Source organism: Tasmannia lanceolata, unplaced genomic scaffold (genome assembly GCF_043159265.1).
Source record: "Tasmannia lanceolata isolate RefF3 unplaced genomic scaffold, GAP_Taslan_0.1 ptg000015l, whole genome shotgun sequence".
In the NCBI taxonomy this organism is placed as follows: Eukaryota; Viridiplantae; Streptophyta; class Magnoliopsida; order Canellales; family Winteraceae; genus Tasmannia; species Tasmannia lanceolata.
Window position 1 is genome coordinate 56831925 of NW_027518692.1, and position 23402 is coordinate 56855326.

Sequence of the window (23402 nt, forward strand, 5' to 3'; positions counted from 1 at the left end):
TTTGTTTTCCTTTGGATGAAAATATTGTAACCTAGCATTTGTTAAATAGTCCCCATTTTATTTTGAGACTTAGGCCCTGTTTGTTTTGGATATTGATAATTGATTGAGTCAAAAACTGATTATATGAGTCAAAATTACAGGGGCAATTTAGAGCCCGATAATCAGTTTTGGACTCAATCAATTGTCAAAATCCAAAACAAATAGGGCCTCAGCAACATCAAAAAGCACTCAAGCTAGCATATTTGGAGGAATATTGACAGAATTTCAATACAGGCCTTTGAGTGTCCTTACCGAATGAGATATCCCTATTTCTAGGTCTTATCAATGCAAAATTTTGAGTCCAACTAGGGTACCGACGTACTGCAAATCATTTCTCACTACCTGGTTGAAATGTCACCCTCATTGTTTTCCACTGTAACCCAGCATATGGTAAATAGTACCCATATTATTTTGAGACTTAGGTCCTGTTTGTTTTGGATTTTGAGCCAAAAACTGATTATTGGACTCAAAATTTCATGCAATTTAGAGCCCAATAATCAGATTTGGACTCTAAATTCTTAAAATCCGAAACAAACAGGGCCTTGGCAACAACTAAAGTACTCAGCTAACACATTTGGAGGAATATTGACATGTGTTGGCCCTTGATTTGCATAATCTATGGGTAGGATCCTCAATTCATATTGTTTAATTAAAGCCAATGATTAAAACTTGTTCAATGGTTGTGGTTAGGTGAAAATTTTCAAGCCAACCTGCATCATATGTGATGTAAGCACTTTCGCATTTGAGCTTTTCAAAACCATGCGGGTTTTTATTAGGTATTTTTGGAAAGAGGAATTCCAAGAGCAGTTTTGGGATTTTCAAACGAGAGGGCAACTGGGCAAGGAGCGATCGGACTACCTTGCGAGATTTATACCGAATTGGGGTAATTGATGTTCCTAAAGATCAGTTGCGTGGGTGTTTGGGAATTCACGATTTTGATAAGGATGCAATCCTTGATGCCCTCTCATTGATCAAGGATGATCTAAACGGTTGGATAGGCTCGTCTTCTCTAGGATCATTTGGAATTAGACTCCCATGTGATCTTGCATGTTCACTCTTATGAACGTGCACCTCTTTTGGGGAGAGATATATTCGTCATTCTTTTTTTCCCGTGACACCCCATTTAGTGTATTTATGACTGCTCTTTTTGCACTACAAGTGGGTCCCAGGAAGAAAGATGGATTTCACAACATTGGAATAGCCGCTTCTCAAATAGTGAAACTGAAGTTTACACTAGCCCAAGATCACAACCAACGTAGAAGAACAATGCCCAACAAGATGTGCTTCAATAAATGATAGAAAGAATAATCACAACGAATAGAATAATAGAAGGAAGAAAGCTTCAGAGGAGAAAATATGAGACAAGTTGGCTCTTTCCTTCAATCACAAGCTTGCACACAAAGAGCTTCAACGGAGGTTTTGCTACTGAAGAATCTCTACAAAAGTGAGTAAATGAAGATAGGCTTAGTCAATGGAAAGTGGAGAGTAAATGGCTTAGGTAAGTGGTAGTGGGTTTAGGAAAGTCGAGACTTTAATGCTTAGGGATTAGTGGTGGGTTTATAATTTCAAAGAAGGGTTTGATTTTGAAATAAGTGGGTATTGGAAAATGATAGAGCAAACATGTGGCGCTCACACATGTACAAGCTAGGCAAAATGACCAACATGCTCATGGACACAAAATTACAATTTTGTCCTCACTATATCTCTCAAAATAATAATAGAATAAAACTAAGCTAAACAAAATTAGCTTCCAAAAATATACACTTGGGGATGAATATATCATTTCTCTTCTTTCCTCACCACATCTCCATGATAGACCCCACCAAATGAAGGTTGGAATTGAACCAACGTCAATAGGTTGGCCAAGTGTTGATTTCTCATAGTATCCTTCGTTATGTGTTGGGTGAGACAAATAAAGCCAAAAGTTGGGTATAATTTTGATTTATATCTTATCTGTAAAATTGTAAATAAGCTTACAAAGTTTAGTTGGTTAGGATACTCGGCTCTCACCCGAGAGGGCCCGGGTTCAAGTTCCGGCAACGGAAAAATCTCTTTTAAGGTTTTTTGTTTTTTTGGTCTTTAAGAGAAAAAAATTGAAAAAGTGCGCCAAGGATTTGGCACCCTTGTAGGATGATTTGCACCGTTTGTAGCGTGAAATGCGGCAGGCTTTTAACGCTTTTTGACGTCAAATCACGTTACAGTGGTGCGAATCACCTTACACGGGTGCGCGCTTTTTGTCGTCAAATCACATTATCAGGGTCCGAATATAGGTAGTGATATTCGCCCCCTTCTATTACCATATTTACGCCCTATTTTTCAAAATGGACCATAGAGTCCACACCATAGGATGATCCAAACGGTCCATTTAATGGGCCACAATGTAAATAGGTTGTGCCTCAAAAATCATTTCCATAGGATGATCCTATCCCTCTGATCTATAAAGAAACTCCATATACTCAAACCTCTATAGATCGGAGGGCTAGGATTATCCTATTGAAATGATTTTTTGGGCACAACCTATTGACATTGTGGCCCATCAAATGGACGGTTTGGATCAACCTATGGTGTGGGCTGTATAGTCCATTTTGAAAAATAGGGGGTGAATACGGTTATAGAAGGGGGTGAGTTTATCACTGCCCCAAATATATCATCACCCTAAGGATTAGGGGTGCAAGTTTGGCCTTGTCTGCCCTGAGCTCGAACAGGGTCGGGTTGGATTTTCCAACCCTGAGGGCGGGTCAGGATTCATTTTTTAGGCCCTGACTCAGGGTCGCGACGGGTTTAGGGTTAATACCTCGGGTCAGTCCGACCTAGCCCGTCCCTAAGTTTTCTATCCGTTTGGTTGCTAGAATTTTTTTGGTTCTTGGGATTTTTGTGGAACAAAAATCTTCCTGGGAGTTTGGTGTGAAAAAAAACTCCCTGGAAGTATCCCAGTAAAATAAAAATCCCATGTTCGGTTGACCGGACTATGGTGGGAAAACAAAAGCTTTGTTTGGTTGCTTGAACTGTTGGGAAGAAAAAAAATCTTCTGGAAGCTTATTTTTGGTTCCTGGGAGTATTTTTTCCTTCATTGGGTTTCGTGCGGGGTTATTTTGGTTCTTGGGATTATTTTGGGCCCATCAACCAAACTTGGGTTTCCTGCGGAAATTCCACAAAAGTCCCAAAAATAAAAAAATTTACGGCAACCAAATGTTTCTTTTGCTAATGTTTTATATTATCTTGGATGGATGTTTCTTTAGATTATTATTATTATTAATTGTCTCTGCTGCCCGTCATGATGTTGAATTCATATTGTCTTATTTTGTTCCATTTCTCTGTTCTTAATCATTTTGTTCTATATGATATGTGGTTGCTTTATTTTTGACACTCTTAACAGGTATTTGCACCAGGGTCAATCAGGGCTAGCCCAATCAAAGCCAATCAGGACGGGCCAGGGCCGCGCTGAGCCCTGTAGGACCGGCAATGGGTTGAGGTTTTTCGGCCCTGACTCGGGGTCAGGGCAGAGATAATGGGATCCAGGGTTGGGCTAGGGTTTTGAAAAAACCGACCCAACCCGACCCTGTTGCAGCCGATGAAATGAAAAAATAGCCCTAAGGTATTAAAAAAGGATCAATCATTGAAGAGGATATTCTTAACATGCTTAGGGAGTGTTTGGAGTCGTTGGATCTTAGGAAAAATGTTATGTAAAAAATCATGAAAAAACAATTTTAGGATCTTATAGTGGGTAAAATTCACAATAAGCTCTGTGATGGATAATGGGCAGTAGTCAATGGGACATGTTGCATTTAGATTATGAAATCCACGGGCTTGGAATTGTTTATTCTTCTTTTTGAGAGTGAACATTAAGATATTTTTTAGGGATATTCGCCCCCTTTTCTTCTCGGGACCACCCGATTATAGTGCAAAATGAATGATAATAAATACACCAGAGTGGGGTGGCCCGATGGAGAAAAGGGGGAGAATATACCACTTCTCGTTTTTTTTTATCCATTTCTAAATGACGAGGGGCATGAAAAAGTTAATATAATAGAATAGGAGGAATTCTAGACTGAAGGGAGCCCTAGCAAAAAAGAGGTGAAAGGGCTCTCCTATTGGCTGCCCTTCAGTTTAGACTTCCTCAGTAGAATAACATTGATGTCAGGCCATTCTATAGTCTGGGGGCCTTTTAGATACAAGGATTTTATAAGCTAAAGCCTGGATTGTAAAATTTCAAGATTGTAAAATCCAAGATTTTAAAATCGATATGTCCACAAACTCCAAACGCCGGTTGGTGTTCATGCAAAGAGATTCTTCCTTGATAATGATCACTCCCTCTTGCTCCCATCACAATCCATTGAAATTGAATTTTAATATTTCATGAGGCTTGTCGACAAAGGTTGCCACATTATCTGGCATGTGGTAGGTAATCAGAGTAACAAAGGGTTCACTTTGCTAGAAAAATGAAAAAATAAATAAGCTAAAAAGAGAATCATGAAAGCAACAAAGCTTCATTTTTACAAGAAAAAAAAAGGAAAAAAGCTGGTGCGGATTGGAAGGCTTCCTTTCAAAAAGTGGAGCAATCAAGTGGTTACACAAGTTGTTTCATGAGCTTGAGTGATTGAATTCCTCACCCTTTGTTAAGAATTATGCCTCCCCAGTAGGTCGAATAAGGTAGCTTCACAACTACTGGATAGGAAAAACATGGCCATATATAAAAATATTGCATGGAATATTTGTGGGGCTAGTTGTGACTTGTGAGAGATGGAGGGGTGAGGGGAGCATGAAAACCTCCTAAAAACTAGGAAAACAAAAACCTAATTCTTAATACGTATTTTCCTTCCTGTCCATCCTTAAAAATAACCCACTTACCTCACAATATATTTTTTAATGACCATTTCTTTTTACTTAAAGACCCTTATCTTTATAATAAAATGACAAACATTTTTCTTATACATGATAATATTGGGAGGGCAATCTCAGACAACCCTAACAAATGCGTGTGTTACTAACATTTTCTTTCACTGTACAATTAGTCATGTCAAGAAACCCAGTTTGGATTGGATCCACCCATGTCTAGGTCATACTTGTTCGGATCCTAAAGGGAGAATTCATCAGATCCTGTTTTTGTTGTCTAGGTCACGATCCATTTCAAATCACACCGTCCATCAAACCGTTCCCGGATGAAATAATAACAAGTTCAGACTAAAATGATGTAGTCGGCGGTGACAATAATCCTCAAAAACTCGCCCTAATCGGATTATCCTATCCCCTTATCCATCAAATCTCATTTTAGGGTCCATCCAGACAACATGAAAAAAAATGTTCAATGGAATATGTAAAGAGTGAAGTTCTATTATTCAGAAAATGTAGTGGGGATATCAATTCCCATGTGAAAAAGTAAAAGAAAATCCATTAAGACAAACTGAATCAGCTGATATCCCCCTCTAAACGGATAAAATCCCCCACTTTAACAGTTTATGTGAGAATGGTTCACTGCTCGACGATAAATTCACCCCCTTTACCCTTCAACATTTTTCTTCGCCTTTAAAACTTAACGAATTACGCTGTTAAAGGGGGGATTTTATCATTACCCAGCTGAAAATGGCTAAATTTACAGGTGTGAAGTGTTAGTTTCAAAAAAAATTTCATTTCTAGTGGACCCATGCACTTTTCTAGGTGGGAAGTGTTAGTTACATAAAAATTTCACTTTCTAGTGGACCCACCCACTTTTCTGGTTGTCAATTTGGAGTTAAGTGCTCCCTTAAAAATTCATTCATCTTAAAATAATTGATGACTGACATATTGCAGAAGGGATGTGTCATGTCACATGAGTGTGTGTGCACCAACCCAAACTTACTTAACTCAATCATTCATGGTTAAAAAATAAGATATAAAAACTACAATGGTAAGTAATTACTAATTAGAATACCTCTGTTTCAAAATTTAGAGGGAAAAATATAATAAGATTAGTGTGATGATGAATTTGCACCCATAGGATAATTCGAACCCCTTTAACCTGAAAAAAATATTAAAGTCTGCCACATCAATTCATGTTAAAGGTGTGCGAATTATCCTACAGGGGTGCTAATTTATCATCACCCTAAGATTATAGTTAATTTAGAGTAATTTTTTCAAAAAATTCCTTCAATCCAAACAGAGCCTTAAGGTTATATCTATTTTAGACCACCATTTGCCATCCAGACTTTTGTCGGGTCACTGAGAGCCTAGCCTGTATAGGTTGCTAGGTTTTACTTTGAAAATATTCCCTTGAAATAGGGTTGTTTTGGTCATTTTATTAGAACCCAAAATTTTGCCCTATTATGGAAGCTCCACGTCTTTGTTTTTTGTGCATCCATTGGAGAGTATAATCCATTTTTGTTGGGCTAGTGATATCCGCACCTTATTTTGATAATGGGATGACTCACTTTGTTTTACACTTGCTAAGCACTCTTTAGAAATTGTAATAACCTTCGATCGCTTGTTAAAAGTGTACGGCAAGATGTGTTCGTCCCATTATCAAAAACACGGTCGTGGGGGTATCAATTCCTTTTTAACAAACCGGTTCCCTTTTTGCTAGCAACTCTCCACACACACACACATTAAAAAGAGAGAGAAAGAAATGGAAGCATTAGCTGTTAAACACCACAAAACCCTGAGGTTAAACAAATGTTGGATGATCACGTGAAAGTATATCCATGTGTGAAGTTTTCATATCTCTGCTATCTTATAAAGAAAATCTCTCATCCATAACAAATCTAAGCTTCTCCAATGTGGAAGAGGCATGGCTTGAGAACCAGGGCGGAGGCACATATAGCATGAGAGGGGCCATGGCCACCCAATGACTCGAAAAATCCCATCAAAGGTGCATGTACAGCCATGCATGCTTAGGTAGTTTAATGGCTATGGCCCCCGCAATGCCCAATGAAGGCAAGTGTAAATTCGTGTGGCCTTCCCAAGTGTAAATTCCTGGCTCCGCCCCTGCTTGAGAATGTACACATAATTTAGTCACAGACTTTTACATGTCGATAAATGTTGAAGACTACCTCTTGCTTTTGTCATTTCCTTCTATCTTTCATTTTAGGGGTTGCAAATCTACGAGGTAAATTTTTTATCCTGGAAAAAAAAATAAAAAATTCTATGGGTAATGAACTTACCAAACACTGGAAAGTTTATTTTTTCAAGGAAAAAGTTTTGAATTTTTTCCCTAGATCCAAACCGTGTCCCTAGGGTAGTTTGGGAGCTTATAATATGTTTTTACTGGAAGTTTCAAATTCATTGGAGTTTAAAACACAATGTATTATTGTCAGGGGAGTGATATCCACACGACCGTGTTTTTATAACAGGACGAACTCACCTCATTTTACATTGTTACAATTTCCAAAATGCTCTCGACAGCCGAACAGGGAAGTGTGTAAAACAAATTAAGTCGTCCCATTATCAAAAACATGGTGGCACAGTATCATATAAATTTCTTATATGGTAGGGTTAGGGCTTACATCATGGTGGTCATTTTATAGAGAATTGATTGGAAGGGCCCTCCATCATCAAAGCCTTGAGGACAATATCATTCATATTTTCATTAGATCTCATAAGCCATAAATTTAGGGGAGTGATAAATGGACTCCCCAAATTGATAAATGGACTCCCCATGTGTCTTTCTCTCTCCTCTAGGTTAGATAGAGGAGAGAGAAAGACACATGGGGAGTCGATTTATCACTGCCCTAAATTTATTATAAATTTGGAAGAGTGTCAATGGGTGGGCCCACAAAATCCGATGGATCAAAAGGATCCAAATGTTAATGGAATGATTTGGGAACAACAGCTGGATCCGGCTGTGACCCAGGCTAGATCCAAATAGAGTGCCCCAATTTACGAAAATACCATTCATATATTTGCCTGATTATTTTTCTTAATCTACCACCACACAATCCAACGATCAGATCTCATACGATATCTTAATCAACAAGTGGCTGATGAAGTGTGGAGTGTCATTATCAAAATAGGGATTGTGGATATCATTTGTTCTGGATAATTAGTAGCGTTGGACTGGAGCAATTAAGGGTCATAACCATAAGCCACCAAAGAGGTGGGCCCACCAATTCGACCCGTGTGGGAACATATTAGATTCTTGTGTCTAAAGTACACGCAAAAGGGCAAATTCGGTTATTTGGAATATAAGTAGGGGTATTTTTGTCTTTCGACTCACAGTTTGCGAGCTTTTCTTCCTCACCCATGCTGTTGCTCTTATTCTCTTCACCATCTCTACCGACAGACAAAAAAAAAAAACAGAGAGAGAGAGATGACAGGATTAGGTTTAGGGTTTGATAGTCCTCTCCAACCTCTTCTCGAGAGGCTAAAGGACTATGGGCAAGAAGACGCATTTGCCCTCTGGGACGAGCTCTCTCCCGAAGAGCGTGAGCTCCTCATCAGGGACATCGAGGTCATTTCACAATTTCCAGATCTCTTTCTTTTTTTTTTCATTTTCCCTCATCCTTTCTCAATTTAATTAGAAAAAAATATTATTTGTCGGTAGTCAGCAAATTTTGGAATTTTTCCATTTTTTTTTTTCAATTTAACCAGATTGTGCTTGAATTAACTGATGTAAGAGTTTAAAATTTGATTTTTCTTTATAAGGATTCGCCAGGTAAATTTAATGAATGTTCCGTTTTAATTTTTTTTATTATTCCTGTATAATTTAGAGCTTAGATCTTCCAAGTGTGGATCATATTTTTTTTTCAGAATTTAACCAGATTGTTCTTGATATAAGTGATGTAAAGGTTTAAAATTTGATTTTCTTTATAAGGATTTGCCAGGTAAATTTAATTTTGATTATTTCTGTATAATTTAGAGCTTAGATCTTCCAAGGATGAATCACGTCACTTGATTTTGGAAATTTTTTCCTCATATTTTTTCATTTGAGGGTAATGTTCTGTATGAGGATTTTTTTTTTTTGGGGGGGGGGGGGGGGGCGGGGGCGGGGTGGGTATTTTCAATATTATAGGATGTAGTAGGTAAATTTAATGAGTGTTCTGTTTTAATTTTGATTTTTTTTTTAATAATTTAGGCCTTAGATCTTCCAAGGGTGGATCGCATCATACGATGTTCGCTTCGATCTCAAGGTGAATTTCTTGCTATATGCTTGTCAATTTTCTTTTGTTTAAAATGCATTTTTTAAATATATTTTTTTGTTAATGTCGAAAATTTTCAGAGCTTCCTAAGGCTGCAATCGAGCCCGTGCCAGATGCAAGCATCTCAACCTTCGAAGATCGGACACCTGAAGAAAGAGGGAGATGGTGGAAGATGGGTTTGAAGGCTATCTCAGAAGGGAAATTGGCTGTGTTGCTTTTATCCGGAGGCCAGGTATTATTATCTTTTTTCTTATTGGGAAATGATATTAGCACAACCATGTTTTAATAATTGCACAAACCCAGCTTGTCTTTTCTTTTTTAATTGGCTTGTGAGAGTTTTTTTTGGAACTGTAATAACATTTGACAACTCTTTAAATGCTAAAAGACATGTTGAATTAGTTGAAATATCAGGTTTTGCTGATATCATTTCCCTATATGTATATATATTATAGCGCGATGATTGCATTGTCTTTTGAATTGCATGTAGAGATGCTGAACATTAGCCCAATTATGAAGAGTGAAGACTGATTTTTTTTATCGTTTATTAATTTTTTTACTTAGTTTTTAATATTCAAAGCTCGCCCGATGGGATCATGCTGTTTGATCTTGATGGTGCAAATAATAATGAAGACTTTGCCATCATATGCCAAAATGTTATGTTATTTGGTGGTTCCTACAAATGAGATTGTAGCACTCGACTCTTAGTTCTTGCAAAGCATCAGATGATGTAGGTTTTCTTGTGGTGAAGAGTCAGACATTTCAAAAGTATATGATGGTGCAGCAAGTGACTATTATATTATGTGTGCAATTAGCTGTTGTCTATTAAGGGTGTGTTGTTGATGCAAATTTGAATCATCACTTTCTAGTGGGAAGTACCAATGGGTTTTATAGGCTTTGGCATTTGCAAGTGGCTATTCAATAAATGTTGTCCTAACACTTGTACTTAAATGGGTGTCTTTGGAAACAAAAAACTCAGTTTCCGGATTCTAGGTCTTTATGCATCGCATTAGCGAGTAGGGCGGTGGCCATAGGTACCTTGGATGCATTGGCATTAGTTGCTGACACATATCTAGATGCTTGAGAACTGGATTGGCATTTCTTGCTCATAGATGTATGTGTGTGTATACATACGCACGCGCGTGTGTGTGTGGGCGCGCTCGCTTTTTGGTAAGTAATTTTGCTCAAAGAGCAGAATAAGTGGCCGTGCCTCATGTGCTTGATAACTTTGGTATTGTTCTTATTCGAAAATCAGTGTCATTACCCTGTTTTTACTTGTATCTAGTTGGGATTAGTAAATTCAAGCAAAGTAGGTTGTGTGCTCTCAAGATCAACAAAACTTCATTGCGACGTGGTTGCAACATCAGAAACACCATATTGTCAAAGTCTTCATGATCTCTATCTTCCTTTTTCTTTTCATTCATGATGGGAGGTGTTAGAAGAGTTTTAAATTGAATAAAAGAAGAGGAATTTTTAAAATACCCTTGTTTTGGTTTGGTTTCTAAAGACTTGTTAAGGGCATTTTCATCTTTCGCTTTTACTTTAATTAAGCTTGTTTTTTTTTACTTCTAAAGACGCATTAAGGGCATTTTGGTCGTTTTGTTTCTGTTTCAATAGAAATTTAAAACCATGCTTGAAAGGGAACCGTTTCATCTAGCACTAGTAATTGCCAATAATTCCGTGATCGGACTTATAGTTCTAATCTGCCTCTATACTAATTCCCATTTTAATATAACTTAGGTGATACCTTCAAAATACCTAACTACCCTCATAATAACAAAGCTCAACTTAAAAGAACCTTATGACTTGAATAGCTCACTCCCTAATCAAAATGTATGAAACAAAGTTGCGTCTCACACTCTTGCTTGATTTGTCATTTGAGTGACTTACACTAATTGATTAAATGCCCTTTTTTATTCTTCTTCTCTTTCAACTTGAAACATATACAATTGTACATTGATGGATTAAGTGCTCCTGAATCGGGTTGGGTTCGGGTCGATTCCAATTCATTTTTTAGCAAAAGCTCAACCTGACCCAACCCAAGTTGCACCCCTACTTCCACATATGTGGACATTCATGCACTCAAGTAGTACTCATTTTCATACAGATAAATTTGTATACAAGATATACCATATCCTATGGCCAACAAAAGGCATTCTTCTGAAATTTTATATAGACAGGTTGCATTTTGTATATTTTGTTTAGTACCTTTAAAATGATTTATATGGTTTTTTTTTTAAAGATATATTACAGGGTTTTCCTTTCAATTGTTTTCTCATTTTTTATTCATCATATTATTAAGTAGCGAAATGTTCATTGCGTATTATTCTTAGAATTGTGATTGATGAATCCTTTACTTATTTCCTCGTAATGAACTGTAAATGCAGGGGACCCGACTTGGAAGTTCAGACCCAAAGGGATGTTTTAGTAAGTAACTATTGTGTTCAATTAATGTTGCAATTTTATTGCACCTCAATTTTTTCTCTTGTTATTATTTTTCATAGCTGGCAAAACTTTTTGGAATTCAAAATGTTCATCTCTTCATGATTTTTTTTGTTATAATTTGTAGTGCTAAGGTGTTTTGGGGATGGATTATCTAATATCTGAATTGGTTGGTTGCTTACCCCTTTTGTATCTTATAATTTAGATATTGGACTCCCGTCAGGGAAATCACTGTTTCAACTTCAAGCTGAGCGAATTTTATGTGTTCAAAGACTTGCAGCTCAGTCCATAAGCGAGGGTAAGTTTTACTTGCTAGACATATGTTCCAAACTCATCATACATGCTAGCCTATTAATGTTTGTTATCTGCAGGCACAACGGCTTTTGTGCCCATACATTGGTACATAATGACCAGCCCATTTACTGATGATGCCACACGCAAGTTTTTTGAAAGTCACAAATATTTTGGGTTGGAAGCCGATCAAGTACAGATATCTGCACATTTTTTTCGCTAGTACAGATATATGCACGTTTTTATTGCGTTTTAGTTTCTGATTTTTGCTGTACTTCTGATGAGATGTTTTCTTTACTTCAGGTCACTTTCTTCCAACAAGGTACCATACCATGTGTCTCGAAGGATGGTAGATTTATAATGGAGACAGCATACAGAGTAGGGTTCTTTCTTTCTTTCATATGAATTATTTGCTACCTTTTGGCATCTGAAATGCATAACCTAAAATATTTATTAAGATATTTTATTCTGTCACTATTTCAATTTTACTTCTATTTTTTCACCATCCACTCAAAAACATTTAACAAGATGCCAAATACAATTTCAAGTATGCATCCATATGGGCTTCTCAAAGTTATGCATCTTTTTTATGGATGCTTGATATTCATAGAGTTAGAATGGTTAACAAGATGCCAAATACAATTTCAAGAAGGCATCCATGTGGGCTTCAAAGTTATGCATCTTTTTTATGAGGTTTTCATATTCTTAGAGTTAGAATGGTTTTAAGATTTTTCTTAAAGGGAAAAATGATGACTAAATGACTTCTTGGGAGCTGACACTGACATCCCCTTGTTTTGGTATGGTACAGCCTCTCTTTAGTTTGATTTTTTTTTCCGACTTATAATTCCCGATGAGCTGTGCAAACCAATGGAGTCTAAAACGTGTGCATGGTTCCAAAACAATGGGGTGTAAATGTCAGCTCCTTTTTTATGGCGAAGGCAGAATCTGGATAGATTAAAGGGCGGGAATATTATAAGAGGACAAAAAGAAACTTGTTCCCAGCAGTAGACAACTATGAAGAAAAGGAAAAATATTTCAACCTAGCAAACCATTTTCCACATTCACCAGTTTGTCAGCGTAGCATCCACCCTCGTATGAATATGAATTTATTTCTATTTTCTTTGTATATTAATATGATATATAATGTCATTGTACCTCATAAATCATTAGTGGGGGTCAGTTTGCTTTTCAATTCAAAGCTTGCAAGAAGTATGCTCGTTTTTTTCCCTATTTCTCACTTGTTTTTATCCATTTGTATATTCTCAACAACAAATTTATTTTATCCTTGTCTATAAACATTTTATATTGTTCATTCCTTTAGGTGTTTACTTATTCCTATAGACTTCTACTTCTAGTAGTTAATTAACAGACAAAATGAAAAGTTCCAGTAGTTGTTAGAAAACTAGGCAGACAAGCAGACAAGGACTTGACATGGGCTCGCTAGCACATTAAAAACATTGTAAGTTACATTAAAATTATCGGGACATAGAATGAGCAAAATATGCCGAGAATCATTAAAATAAAAGTTAACAGGAATCTATGGTTGAAACCACATGTATCGGTTAATTTATAGGACTGCAATCTTATATCCAACTTAGCATCTTCCAGTTAAAACTACTCCTTTAATACATAGCTGTTTTCAGACAGTAGTATAGTTGATTGCATTTTTAACTTTTATGCCTCGACACCAAAGACATTTATCATCTGCAGCTTTTAAATAAGAACAATAAATATGGCACATAAGTGCTCCATTTAGGTTTTATCTAGGCTGAAACTGGAAGGACCAGGAAGGAGCACCTAAATGATATTGTTTCTTGACTAATAAATGCAAGATAGAGTTCCTTTCTTTCATAGATTTGGTTATACTTCTGATTATGTGTATGGAATACCTGCATTTGATTGAAATGCTTTAATATAATTACTTCTTTCCACATTAAGATTGTTAAAGAATTTAGTTTCTGTAATTCACAATATTGGTTGCCCTCTGTCATTTAATATGGTGGATGCATAAACCTCATTTTGTAAAGCCAGGTGGCAAAGGCTCCAGATGGAAATGGAGGAGTTTATTCTGGTAAGATCTTTAGATTTACTGGAGCATATCAATATCAATTGTTAATGTCATATTAATTCTTGTTATCTTTTCTTTATCCTATGCTGAAAACAATACCGAGTAGCTTAATCCAACTTCCAATTTATTGATCAGCACTTAAATCTTCAAGATTACTGGAAGATATGGCCATGAGAGGTGTGAGATATTTGGACTGCTATGGAGTTGATAATGCATTGGTGAGTTCCTTTTTTCTTTAGTTCTCTTCCATTAAATTTGTACTATCTGCTTCTATCTCTGATTTTTAGTTATTGATTTCTTGTATGCAGGTCCGTGTTGCAGACCCTAGTTTCTTAGGATACTTCATTGATAAAGGTGTAGCTGCTGCTGCAAAAGTTGTCCGTAAGGTAATTATTTTTATTCAATAGAATCAGTATGGTAACCTTGCATTTATCCATTAGGTTCTGGATTGTGAGTAGTTTGCCATATCGTATTCTCTTACATTTTACATTTTATTTTCAGTTTATTTCTTTTAGGAGCCTCGTATACATTGTTTCGTGAATTTCGATATTTCTTTGTGTGAAAATAAAACTAGTCTGATTCAGATTATTTTGTTAGTCAAATTACCATGAAGTTGTAAAATTTTCAATTTACTAAAAATGAAATAGAACAAAAGGACTTTAGAAATAGGAAAACCTGTGTAAATCAGTAGAGTTCTTTTTTGAATGATAAGATAAGATGAACTTTGAAAAATTATTTAACCATGTTCAAAGAAATTTTATCTTATTTAAATTATGTTCACTTAAATCGAATTGAATGATGGATCGTGTAGTCTGATGAATGCTTCTTTGTATGAGTCTACCAAGTATCAAATAACAAGATTACAACCGAATTTCAAAGACTGGTCTCTACTAATATATAAAGAAAATTATGGATATGACAGACTCAACAGTTTTGAAGATTGGAAGTTGGTTTCTTTTCTCTTTTCTTTGCGATGGAAAAATTCCAGAATCTGATAAAATGACAGACTCAACATGTTTCCACTTATCTAAGAGTACGCTTCTTATTTAGGTGATTGTTTTTTTCCTTAAAGACTGTTTGCACATTTTGATAATGCCAAAGGAGTGTATTTAAAAAAATTAAAAAACCCCTTAAGTTTCAAATAAAACCTCCGTGGATTCTTCTTCCAAAAACTCAACATTAACTCTAAATGAATAAAAACAGTAAAATTGTAAAACTAACAAATCCCTAAGGCTTGTTATTCTAGTCAGCTGTGAAGTCTTCACCACTTGTAACCTAACTACATTAACCCTTCCTAAGCTCCTTCGCGTTCAATGAGGCTTATTGCATGCATCATGTTGACTTCTGATAAATCTTCCCACACGTTTTCTCTACTTTTCGTATTGCTTTTCACTTCTCGCATTTTCTCCTTTTAGAACTTGCTTCCCGCATCGCTTCTCGTACTCGCTTCCCACTCTAGCAACTATGGTCCATAATCCTTTCACAAAAATTAAACTCTAAAATCTGACCCTTGAAAGAACTGAATCTCCTGAAGCCATCAATGCTTTGTGTAGGTCTCGTCAAGTGGATGCCCATGGATTAATCAAAGTGAAAATCAGACACCGCGTATAATATTACGTCCCCTTAAGCGTAGGGTGTTGAATTGCATCAATAATAATGATTGTGTGACCTAGATTAAGTTTTGTTTTCGTTTATTGATAAATCTAGATTTTGGTGCTGTTTTTAATTTTTCTTATTCATCTTCAACAGTTGTGCTTCTTCAGTTTTTCTTTTTTAAGGGAACAATTTATTAAAAAGGCGGGGCAAAGCCCGCGGGATCAAGATGGTAGAAAACAAGACAAACAAAAAGAAAGGAAGAAATACAATGAACAAAAATCAAGGGGAGTTCCAACCTTATAGAGAGAGAAGTCCTCCATAACTTGTTCGCCTGCGAGGGAGCCGTAACCGAGATAAGATGTTGGTAGAATGAATGAATAGAAAACAAGATTGTGGTCCCATATACAAACTCCTCTATACTCACCAAAACACAATTGTGGTCCCATATTCAAACTCCTCGATACTTACCGTCCCTCTTAATAAAAATCAAGTCCAGAATCCATAAACATAGCCACCCTCTCTACCCCTATCAAAGAAATTCATGAGGAATAGGACCTTCCAACTCCCCCTTTTATTCAATCTACAGAAAAAACACTTTGATTGTACCCTCTCGCCTCGTCACCACCGAAAATAGGGTAAAGAAACTTCTCTTTTAGAGGCATTTCACCATACCACACATCGGTCCAGAACTTCACCCTATCCCCTTTGCAAGCTTTATATTGCATCCCCTTTTGGGATAATGTGGTACACTACAAAATATCTATCTAAATCATAACCCTAGATTCCTATAGCGGTCAAGCGAGTTCCAACCTCCTAAACTGGCAACATACTTCTCCTCTGCCACCAACCTCCAGAGATGGGATCCATCCTCCTCAAATCTCCTAAGCCACTTACCATGTAAAGCGTTGTTCATGGTCTTGAGCCCAGACCCCTAGAGAGTCTAGTCTGCTAGTAGACCTCCTTCCAATTAAACAAGTGAAATCGCCTCATTTCCTCATAGTCATCCTGTAGGAAATTCCTTTGTAGTTTCTCAATGCTTTTAATGACATTCACAGGGCATCTGAACAAGGACATGTAGTATAAAGGTATATTTACAAGAACATCGTTGATTAATCTGATCCTACCTCTCAACAAAAGGAAGTTTTCTTCCATAAGAATAGAAGTTTCTCGTGGCAATAAGAATTCTGGATGGCCTTAGATACTGTAAAGCCTTTGGTTTCTCGAATGTATAGGTGAAATCTGATAGTAAGGTCCTTATTGATATGATTTTCACTAATAAGGAACCCCCCTAGTCTATAAAGTCCTATTGGCAGGAACTTAATTCCCTTATCCATCATTGGCATCACTTTAGAGAAGGCAACCAAGTGGTGGACCATCATGCTGATTTTGCCTGTGAGAGGATGGATTATAGGGTGTTCTTGCGGTGGAGAGATCTTCCAAACCTAGCTAGGGGTGCTGCGAGATGTGACTCCTAGGGCACTCCAAGTATTCGTAGCAGGTAATTTTTTATTTTTTTTTGTATTAGTTTTGTGAATCTGGAGGTAAGGTGCTATGTCCCCCTCTTTGTACTCTTTTAACATATTAATAAAATTTGAGATGCCGACCTAGTTTCCTAGATAAATTTTGGATAAAAAAAGGATAGAAGCTTCTTGATCGTCTCAATGATAGGGTCACATCCTGCCACAAATCAGAAGACCTATATAAATGTTGGAAAAGCACCCTGCTCTATACCCGAGTAAACTGCACTAACCCCACCCCTCCTCACTGAGATGAATACTCATCATAACTAACTGTCTGAAATTAGTTATTCGTCCCGTTACCACCTCATAGCATCTAACCAGAATGCAATTAATGACACAAGGCATCTGAACAAGGACATGTATTATAAAGGTAAATTTACAAGAACTGCTTTGATCAAAACGTCCCTACCTCCCAACAAAAGGAGTTTTTATTCTACGATTATAGAAACTTCTCAACCTCAATAATACGGTCCCAAAGGGGCACAACTAGATGTTCTGTTACCGCTTCATAACTTCTCAAGTTTCTTTTAGAGTAATGAAGTGTAATTTTCTATTACAAATTATTTTCTCAGAAACAGACCTACTTTAGACCTACTTCAGACGGTTAATTTTGCACCATCATTGGAGCTTACACTTAATTGATAAAAGAAGGCTGTGGATGTTTAACCTTGTATTAGGGTTGAAAGGTTGTCATTTTGTGGTTGTTTTTGTTGATCTTGTTTTATTGGCAAATATTCTAATGCATGCGGCAATGTTTGCACTAGTCAATTTTAATGTTTTTCTTTTAATTTTTTTGCCTTCTCTTACATCATTCTTTGATCTTTATACCTTCTCTTACATCATTCTTTGATCTTTATACCTTCTCTTAACATCATTCTTTGATCTTTATGCCTATTACTAATAATTCATAGTATTTCTTATAGTTTTAGTTATTTTTTGTTTCCTTGTGGAGACAGGCATATCCACAAGAGAAGGTTGGTGTGTTTGTTCAACGGGGTAAAGGTGGACCACTTTCTGTCCTTGAATACAGCGAAATGGATCCATCATTGGCTTGTGCTATCAATCAGGAGACTGGACGCCTTCGCTTTTGTTGGAGTAATGTATTACACCTCCTCCGGTCTAATATTTGTAGCTTTAGGCTGTTAAAGATGTTTTACCTCTACATTACCAAGCCTGTTATTTCCAAAGAGCTACCTATGAAGAAAAGTTCTATTATTGGGTCAGAAACACAGCTAGCCAGGCGATACAAGTAGGGTTTCTAGCACCAACATATTATATGTTACTAAAAAACCCTAATATTGTCTGGATGTTATTTGCAAAGATGACATCAACAAGGGAATACCCTGATTCTCTAGCTAAGCAGTTTTCAAATCAGGAAAACCCCATCAGGGTTTATAGCTAATTGAAAGACATCCTATTCAGGGGCAATAGCTAAGTGAAAGACATTAACTGAAACACAAGATGAAAAACATGGGGATAATAATTCAAGTACCCTTCATCAGTGAAAGTGGGGTGGCCATGTTTCTTTGTTGTTGATTTCCTATTTCTTCTTATTGGTAGCTGCGCATATATTGCTGCCCATTTTTGTTTAGCAGCTAAATATAAAGTTTCAATTGAGAGCATTCCACAGGGTTTTTACTTCTTCTGACTCATTATTTTGCTGCTATGAATATTGGAAATTATGCTTTGTATTATTGTTTGAATTCATTTATTCTTATAACCCCTTATTTTACTTTGGTACTTGACACTCGTAATGGCTTGGTTATACTCTGCTCATGTTTCTTTCAGGTATGCTTGCATATGTTCACACTTGATTTCCTGAATCAAGTGGCTAATGGCCTAGAAAAGGACAGCATGTAAGTAATCTTACCTCGTACAAACTTGCTTCACTTTGGTGGAAACCCTATTCTCGTCAAGTCTTCCATTCTTAACTCTGTAACTTATACGTGAAAATATAGTAGCATTTTTTTTGCCATTCAAAAAAAAGTTATACGTGAAAACATGTTGGTATCAGAAATGAGGGCAAGGTGTCAGACCTACAGCAACTCAGAAACAACTTGTCAACATTCCAGTACCGATATATTAGAATACTGGAGATATACTATTATATAACTATTATTTCATGAAGTTCACTCTTTAGCTCAATTGGTTGAGGGTTTGTGCCTTAATCTAGAGCTCGTAGTTTCAATCCCAGCTTGACTACGAAAAAATTGTGATGTGATTATAACATAATCTCTCTGTGTGTGTCTAGATAACTAGAAATATATCAACATAATTAATATATAGACGATATACTTAGAGAGAGAGAAAGAGAAAGTAGGTTTTTTAAATGATACACCTTGTAAAGCCTCAAATCTTCACTGCAATCCCTCACTAAAATTAAATTACATGCATCTCATTTCTTTGTTAAACATGTTTCAATGCCCTTTCATGTCAAAATATGATGCTAATTTTTTCCCCTAAAATACCCTTTTATAACTAATTTGAGTTTACGAACAAAACATCACACCCACCACCTTCATCTATATCTGCTCTCTTGTTTCCCCTCACTTCTTGTTCGTTAAAGTGACTGCCCTATCCATATCGTGGGCCCGGATCCTCCCATTAGATTTGTATCTGCCTATGACCTATGGGAGGGATGGAAGGAAATTTGCAATAGTTCCGATTAGCACACTACAATTATTCAAAAAGGGATTCTCCTCCTCCTCAAGGGCATCTAAAGATGAGTTGATGGATCGAGTATGGGGAACTCGGGTTTGGCGGGCATTGGAGGCGTCCTTAGAAACTCAAGGGGGGATGTCCTTTGGGCCTTTGAAGGGCCTATTGGAGTTTCAAATGCAAGCGAGGCGGAGGTTCGGGCTGTCCATCAAGGGAGTAAATGTTTAGATATAGATTGCTTGGATAGGGTGATCGTGGAAGGGGACTCCCTAAGCGTCATCTGATGGCTTAAGGGCTCTTTGGTCCCCCTGGAGACTTGCCCCCTATTTTGACGAGATCCAGGATATAGTTGAAGGAGCTTCAATTACCTCCATGCATGTTCGGAGGTCGGCCAATAGTGTGGTGGATAAACTGGCCAGGGATGGTGTAGTTAATTCGGGGCTTGAAATGTTTGATTTTCTCCCTTTGTGAAGGATCATATCTTTTTTCTCCCTTATGCTTTGATTGATTTATCTTTTTACCTCGTAATGCTTTGATTGATATTTCTTTTCCTCCTTGTAATGCTTGGAGAGACCATCTCAGTCTCTCCCGCCTTTTTAATGAAATTTGCAACCATTCAGGAAAAAAAATGCAGAAGGGGCCAAGAAGGTCCCTAACTATAGAGGAAGCGAAACAAAAAGCAAAAAAGATGCAAACAAGAATAACTCAGTCTATAGGGAAGGTGTTAGAACTTAGAAACAGCCATCCCCTCTTGATACCATCCAGATTTTGTGAGCTCTTCTAAAATAGCATTGGTAAGGCGTGGGATTAGAGTGAAGAAAACATCCAGCTTTGAGCTGATGCCTCTGATGTCAGAAATGTATTTTGCTAATCTTCAAGGACTGTTGCTCTTGCAAGATGCCCACAAAAAGGCAATGGCGGTAAAAAATCAAGGAACAAAAGACCAAAAAAATTGGACAAATAGCTTGTTATTGCTGATTACATTTCACCAGCCTGAGAAAACCACCCTATTAGCAACAAATAGCTTGTTAAAAGTCAGAATTCTATGCCACACAACTGAACAGAATGATTCTCTAGTTCCCACTAGGTTTTGACATTGATGGTGCTCGTGCTTTTAATGTGACTTTTTGTTCTGTTTCGTTTGCCTCAGTTTTCTGCCTTGGACTGAGCCTTGTTAACTATGTAGTGATTCCATGTATGATGTGAGTGCAGTTACCACCTGGCTGAGAAGAAGATCCCTTCCATCCATGGATATACTATGGGCCTAAAGTTGGAACAGTTTATATTTGATGCATTTCCTTATGCTCCTTCCACTGCTCTCTTTGAGGTTAGTTTCTCTCTCTCTCTCTCTCTCTTTTTCATCAGCACAATTGGAAATAGTCATTCCATTGGGTGTATCCTACCATTAGATCCAATCCAGTTTTCTCTTAGCATCTTTGAAAAGGTAATAGGCTAAAACATGGTAGAATCAAGTTACTATTAAGTTGAACTATCTCATCAATTGTTACATGTTCTGGGACTCAGGCGTTACGAGAAGAGGAATTTGCGCCTGTTAAAAATGCTAGCGGATCAAGTTATGACACGCCCGAGAGTGCTCGATTGCTTCTTCTCCGCCTCCATACTCGTTGGATGGTTGCTGCAGGCGGCTTCTTAACTCATTCCGTTCCCTTATACAATACCGGTAATTTCCATTTGATCTGCTTGGATCTTTACTTTCCATAAGTTAGTAGGACAGAGTAAACAGGCATCGATAAACATAGAAGAGCACAATGTATAAATCATTCCTTGGTTTGCTATTTCAATAGTCTAATCCAAATCCATCTTGGCATTACTTTACTTACTCTCTTCTCTATCTTGTCTGAACTCAACTTATGGGTGCATGGGACGCTTTTGATATCAGGTGTGGAGATCTCACCCCTTGTCTCTTATGCCGGAGAAAACCTAGAAGCAATATGTCGCGGAAGAACATTTCATGCACCCTGCGAAATCTCTTTCTAGTTTGAGCTGTGGATTTTAGTCTCCTTTGTGTGGTTCTGCTTTGTTTAATACAAATAAGTCTTGCTTACAGAATGTTTTCTTCTGTCCGTACAGTTTTGGCCTTAAAGGCTGATGTAAGTTTAATGACTATATCTTTCAATGAAAAAAAAAAATGTTTGATTGCACCATCAACCAGACTTGATTTTATCCAACATCAGTAGGCAGGATTAGCGTATTTTTAATCTCCTGTTCCAAGTTTACAGCTTTCTTTGTAGTTTCATGTTTAAGTTCTCTTCTTTGAGGTACATAGAAATTTGGATCATGGTTTAAAAACACTCACCTGAGTAGAGATTTCTTCCACCTTGATTGTATTCTTTATCTAATTGTCATTAGGAAGAGAAATCTGTTTCGAAGTGTATCTGTAAACTTAAACAACTCCATAATTGTCTTGTGATGACTAGTTCTAATTCTTTGCTGTATATTTCTGTAGTTCATTTTAATGTTATTACTATTCTTTGATCTAATAGGCAGAAGTTACTGTTGGGATCATTGGTAACACGCAATTTACGGGTCCCACAGGGGAAATTGAATGTGAAATCGAGATTGTTGATCTTGTAGAACGTCATAAGGCAACCAACATGGTCTTGGTCCCACCCGAACCGACATCTCATACATGAGATAAATGACTACAAAGATCAGTGGTTTAGATTTTCCTAGTGGAACCTTATAATGAGGATTGATGGATCAAGGGCTTAGATCATCGATCAAGGTGTTCTCAATGGCTTTTTTAGGGCTGGCAAAGGGGTGGGGCGGGGCTGGATGTTGGCGTCCCCTACTTCCCCTATGCGGGGAATTTTCCCCCTCCCCTTCCCCTCCCCACTGCGGGGATCATGGGGAATCCCCCTCCCCTCCCCTTCCCCGGCCCGCATCCTTCGAGGACAATCACTTTACTTTCTTAAATGTTAGGTTTAAAACTAAAGATTTGCTAGGGACAATCACTTCAAGCATGTTGCGGCTTGGCTGTTGCATGTGAGAGTAGCCACACAACCCACACAGGCTAAGTTTTTGTTATATTCATTTTATTAACCTGGGGACAAAGGTGGTTGCTCTCGGATTCATTTGATTGATCGATAGTCCCTAGCAGATCCCAAATTCCCAATCCCACTTGCCAAAAAGTACTGTACGTGCCACACCATAGGAAGATCCAAACCGTCCATTTGATGGGCACACCATACTACCATAGGCATACAATGATCCAAACCTTCCACTTGATGGGCACATTGTAGGATGATCCAACTGTCCATTTGATGGGCCACAACGTAAATAGGTTGTGGTCCAAAAATCATTTCCATAGGATAATCCCAACCCTATGATCTATAGAGGAATTACATATTATGGTACCTTCTATAGATCGGAGGGTTGCAATCATCCTATGGAGATTATTTTGGGCCGCGATCTATTTACGTTGTGGCCCAACAAATGGACGGTTTGGATATCTATGGTGTCGCCTGTAAAGTACTTTTAAATTGTAGCCTATCAAATGGATGGTTTGGATCATCCTATGGCGTAGCCCATACATTACTTTTTGAAAAATAATGGACTATACAAGCGCACACCATATAAAATCTCATCACTCATCAGAGAGATGTTGCCTTTATTTGGGGGAGGGAGATTTTCAAAGGATTTAATGTTGCCTTACGGTGATGG

At 37.4% G+C, this 23402-nt stretch overlaps 1 protein-coding gene across 1 annotated transcript; it reads left to right on the forward strand.

Annotated features, from left to right (window-relative positions):
- Positions 1 to 8271: 8271 nt before the first annotated feature.
- LOC143892594 (UDP-N-acetylglucosamine diphosphorylase 1-like) lies at positions 8272 to 21887 on the forward strand. Its single transcript, XM_077397322.1, has 15 exons — positions 8272 to 8458; positions 9083 to 9137; positions 9227 to 9378; positions 11531 to 11570; positions 11791 to 11883; positions 11957 to 12069; positions 12180 to 12254; positions 13908 to 13947; positions 14080 to 14162; positions 14253 to 14330; positions 18017 to 18160; positions 18849 to 18916; positions 20931 to 21045; positions 21243 to 21399; positions 21619 to 21887. Exons 1-15 carry the CDS (start codon positions 8318 to 8320, stop codon positions 21714 to 21716), a joined length of 1452 nt encoding a protein of 483 aa, XP_077253437.1. The 5' UTR covers positions 8272 to 8317; the 3' UTR covers positions 21717 to 21887.
- The last annotated feature ends 1515 nt before the right edge of the window (positions 21888 to 23402 follow it).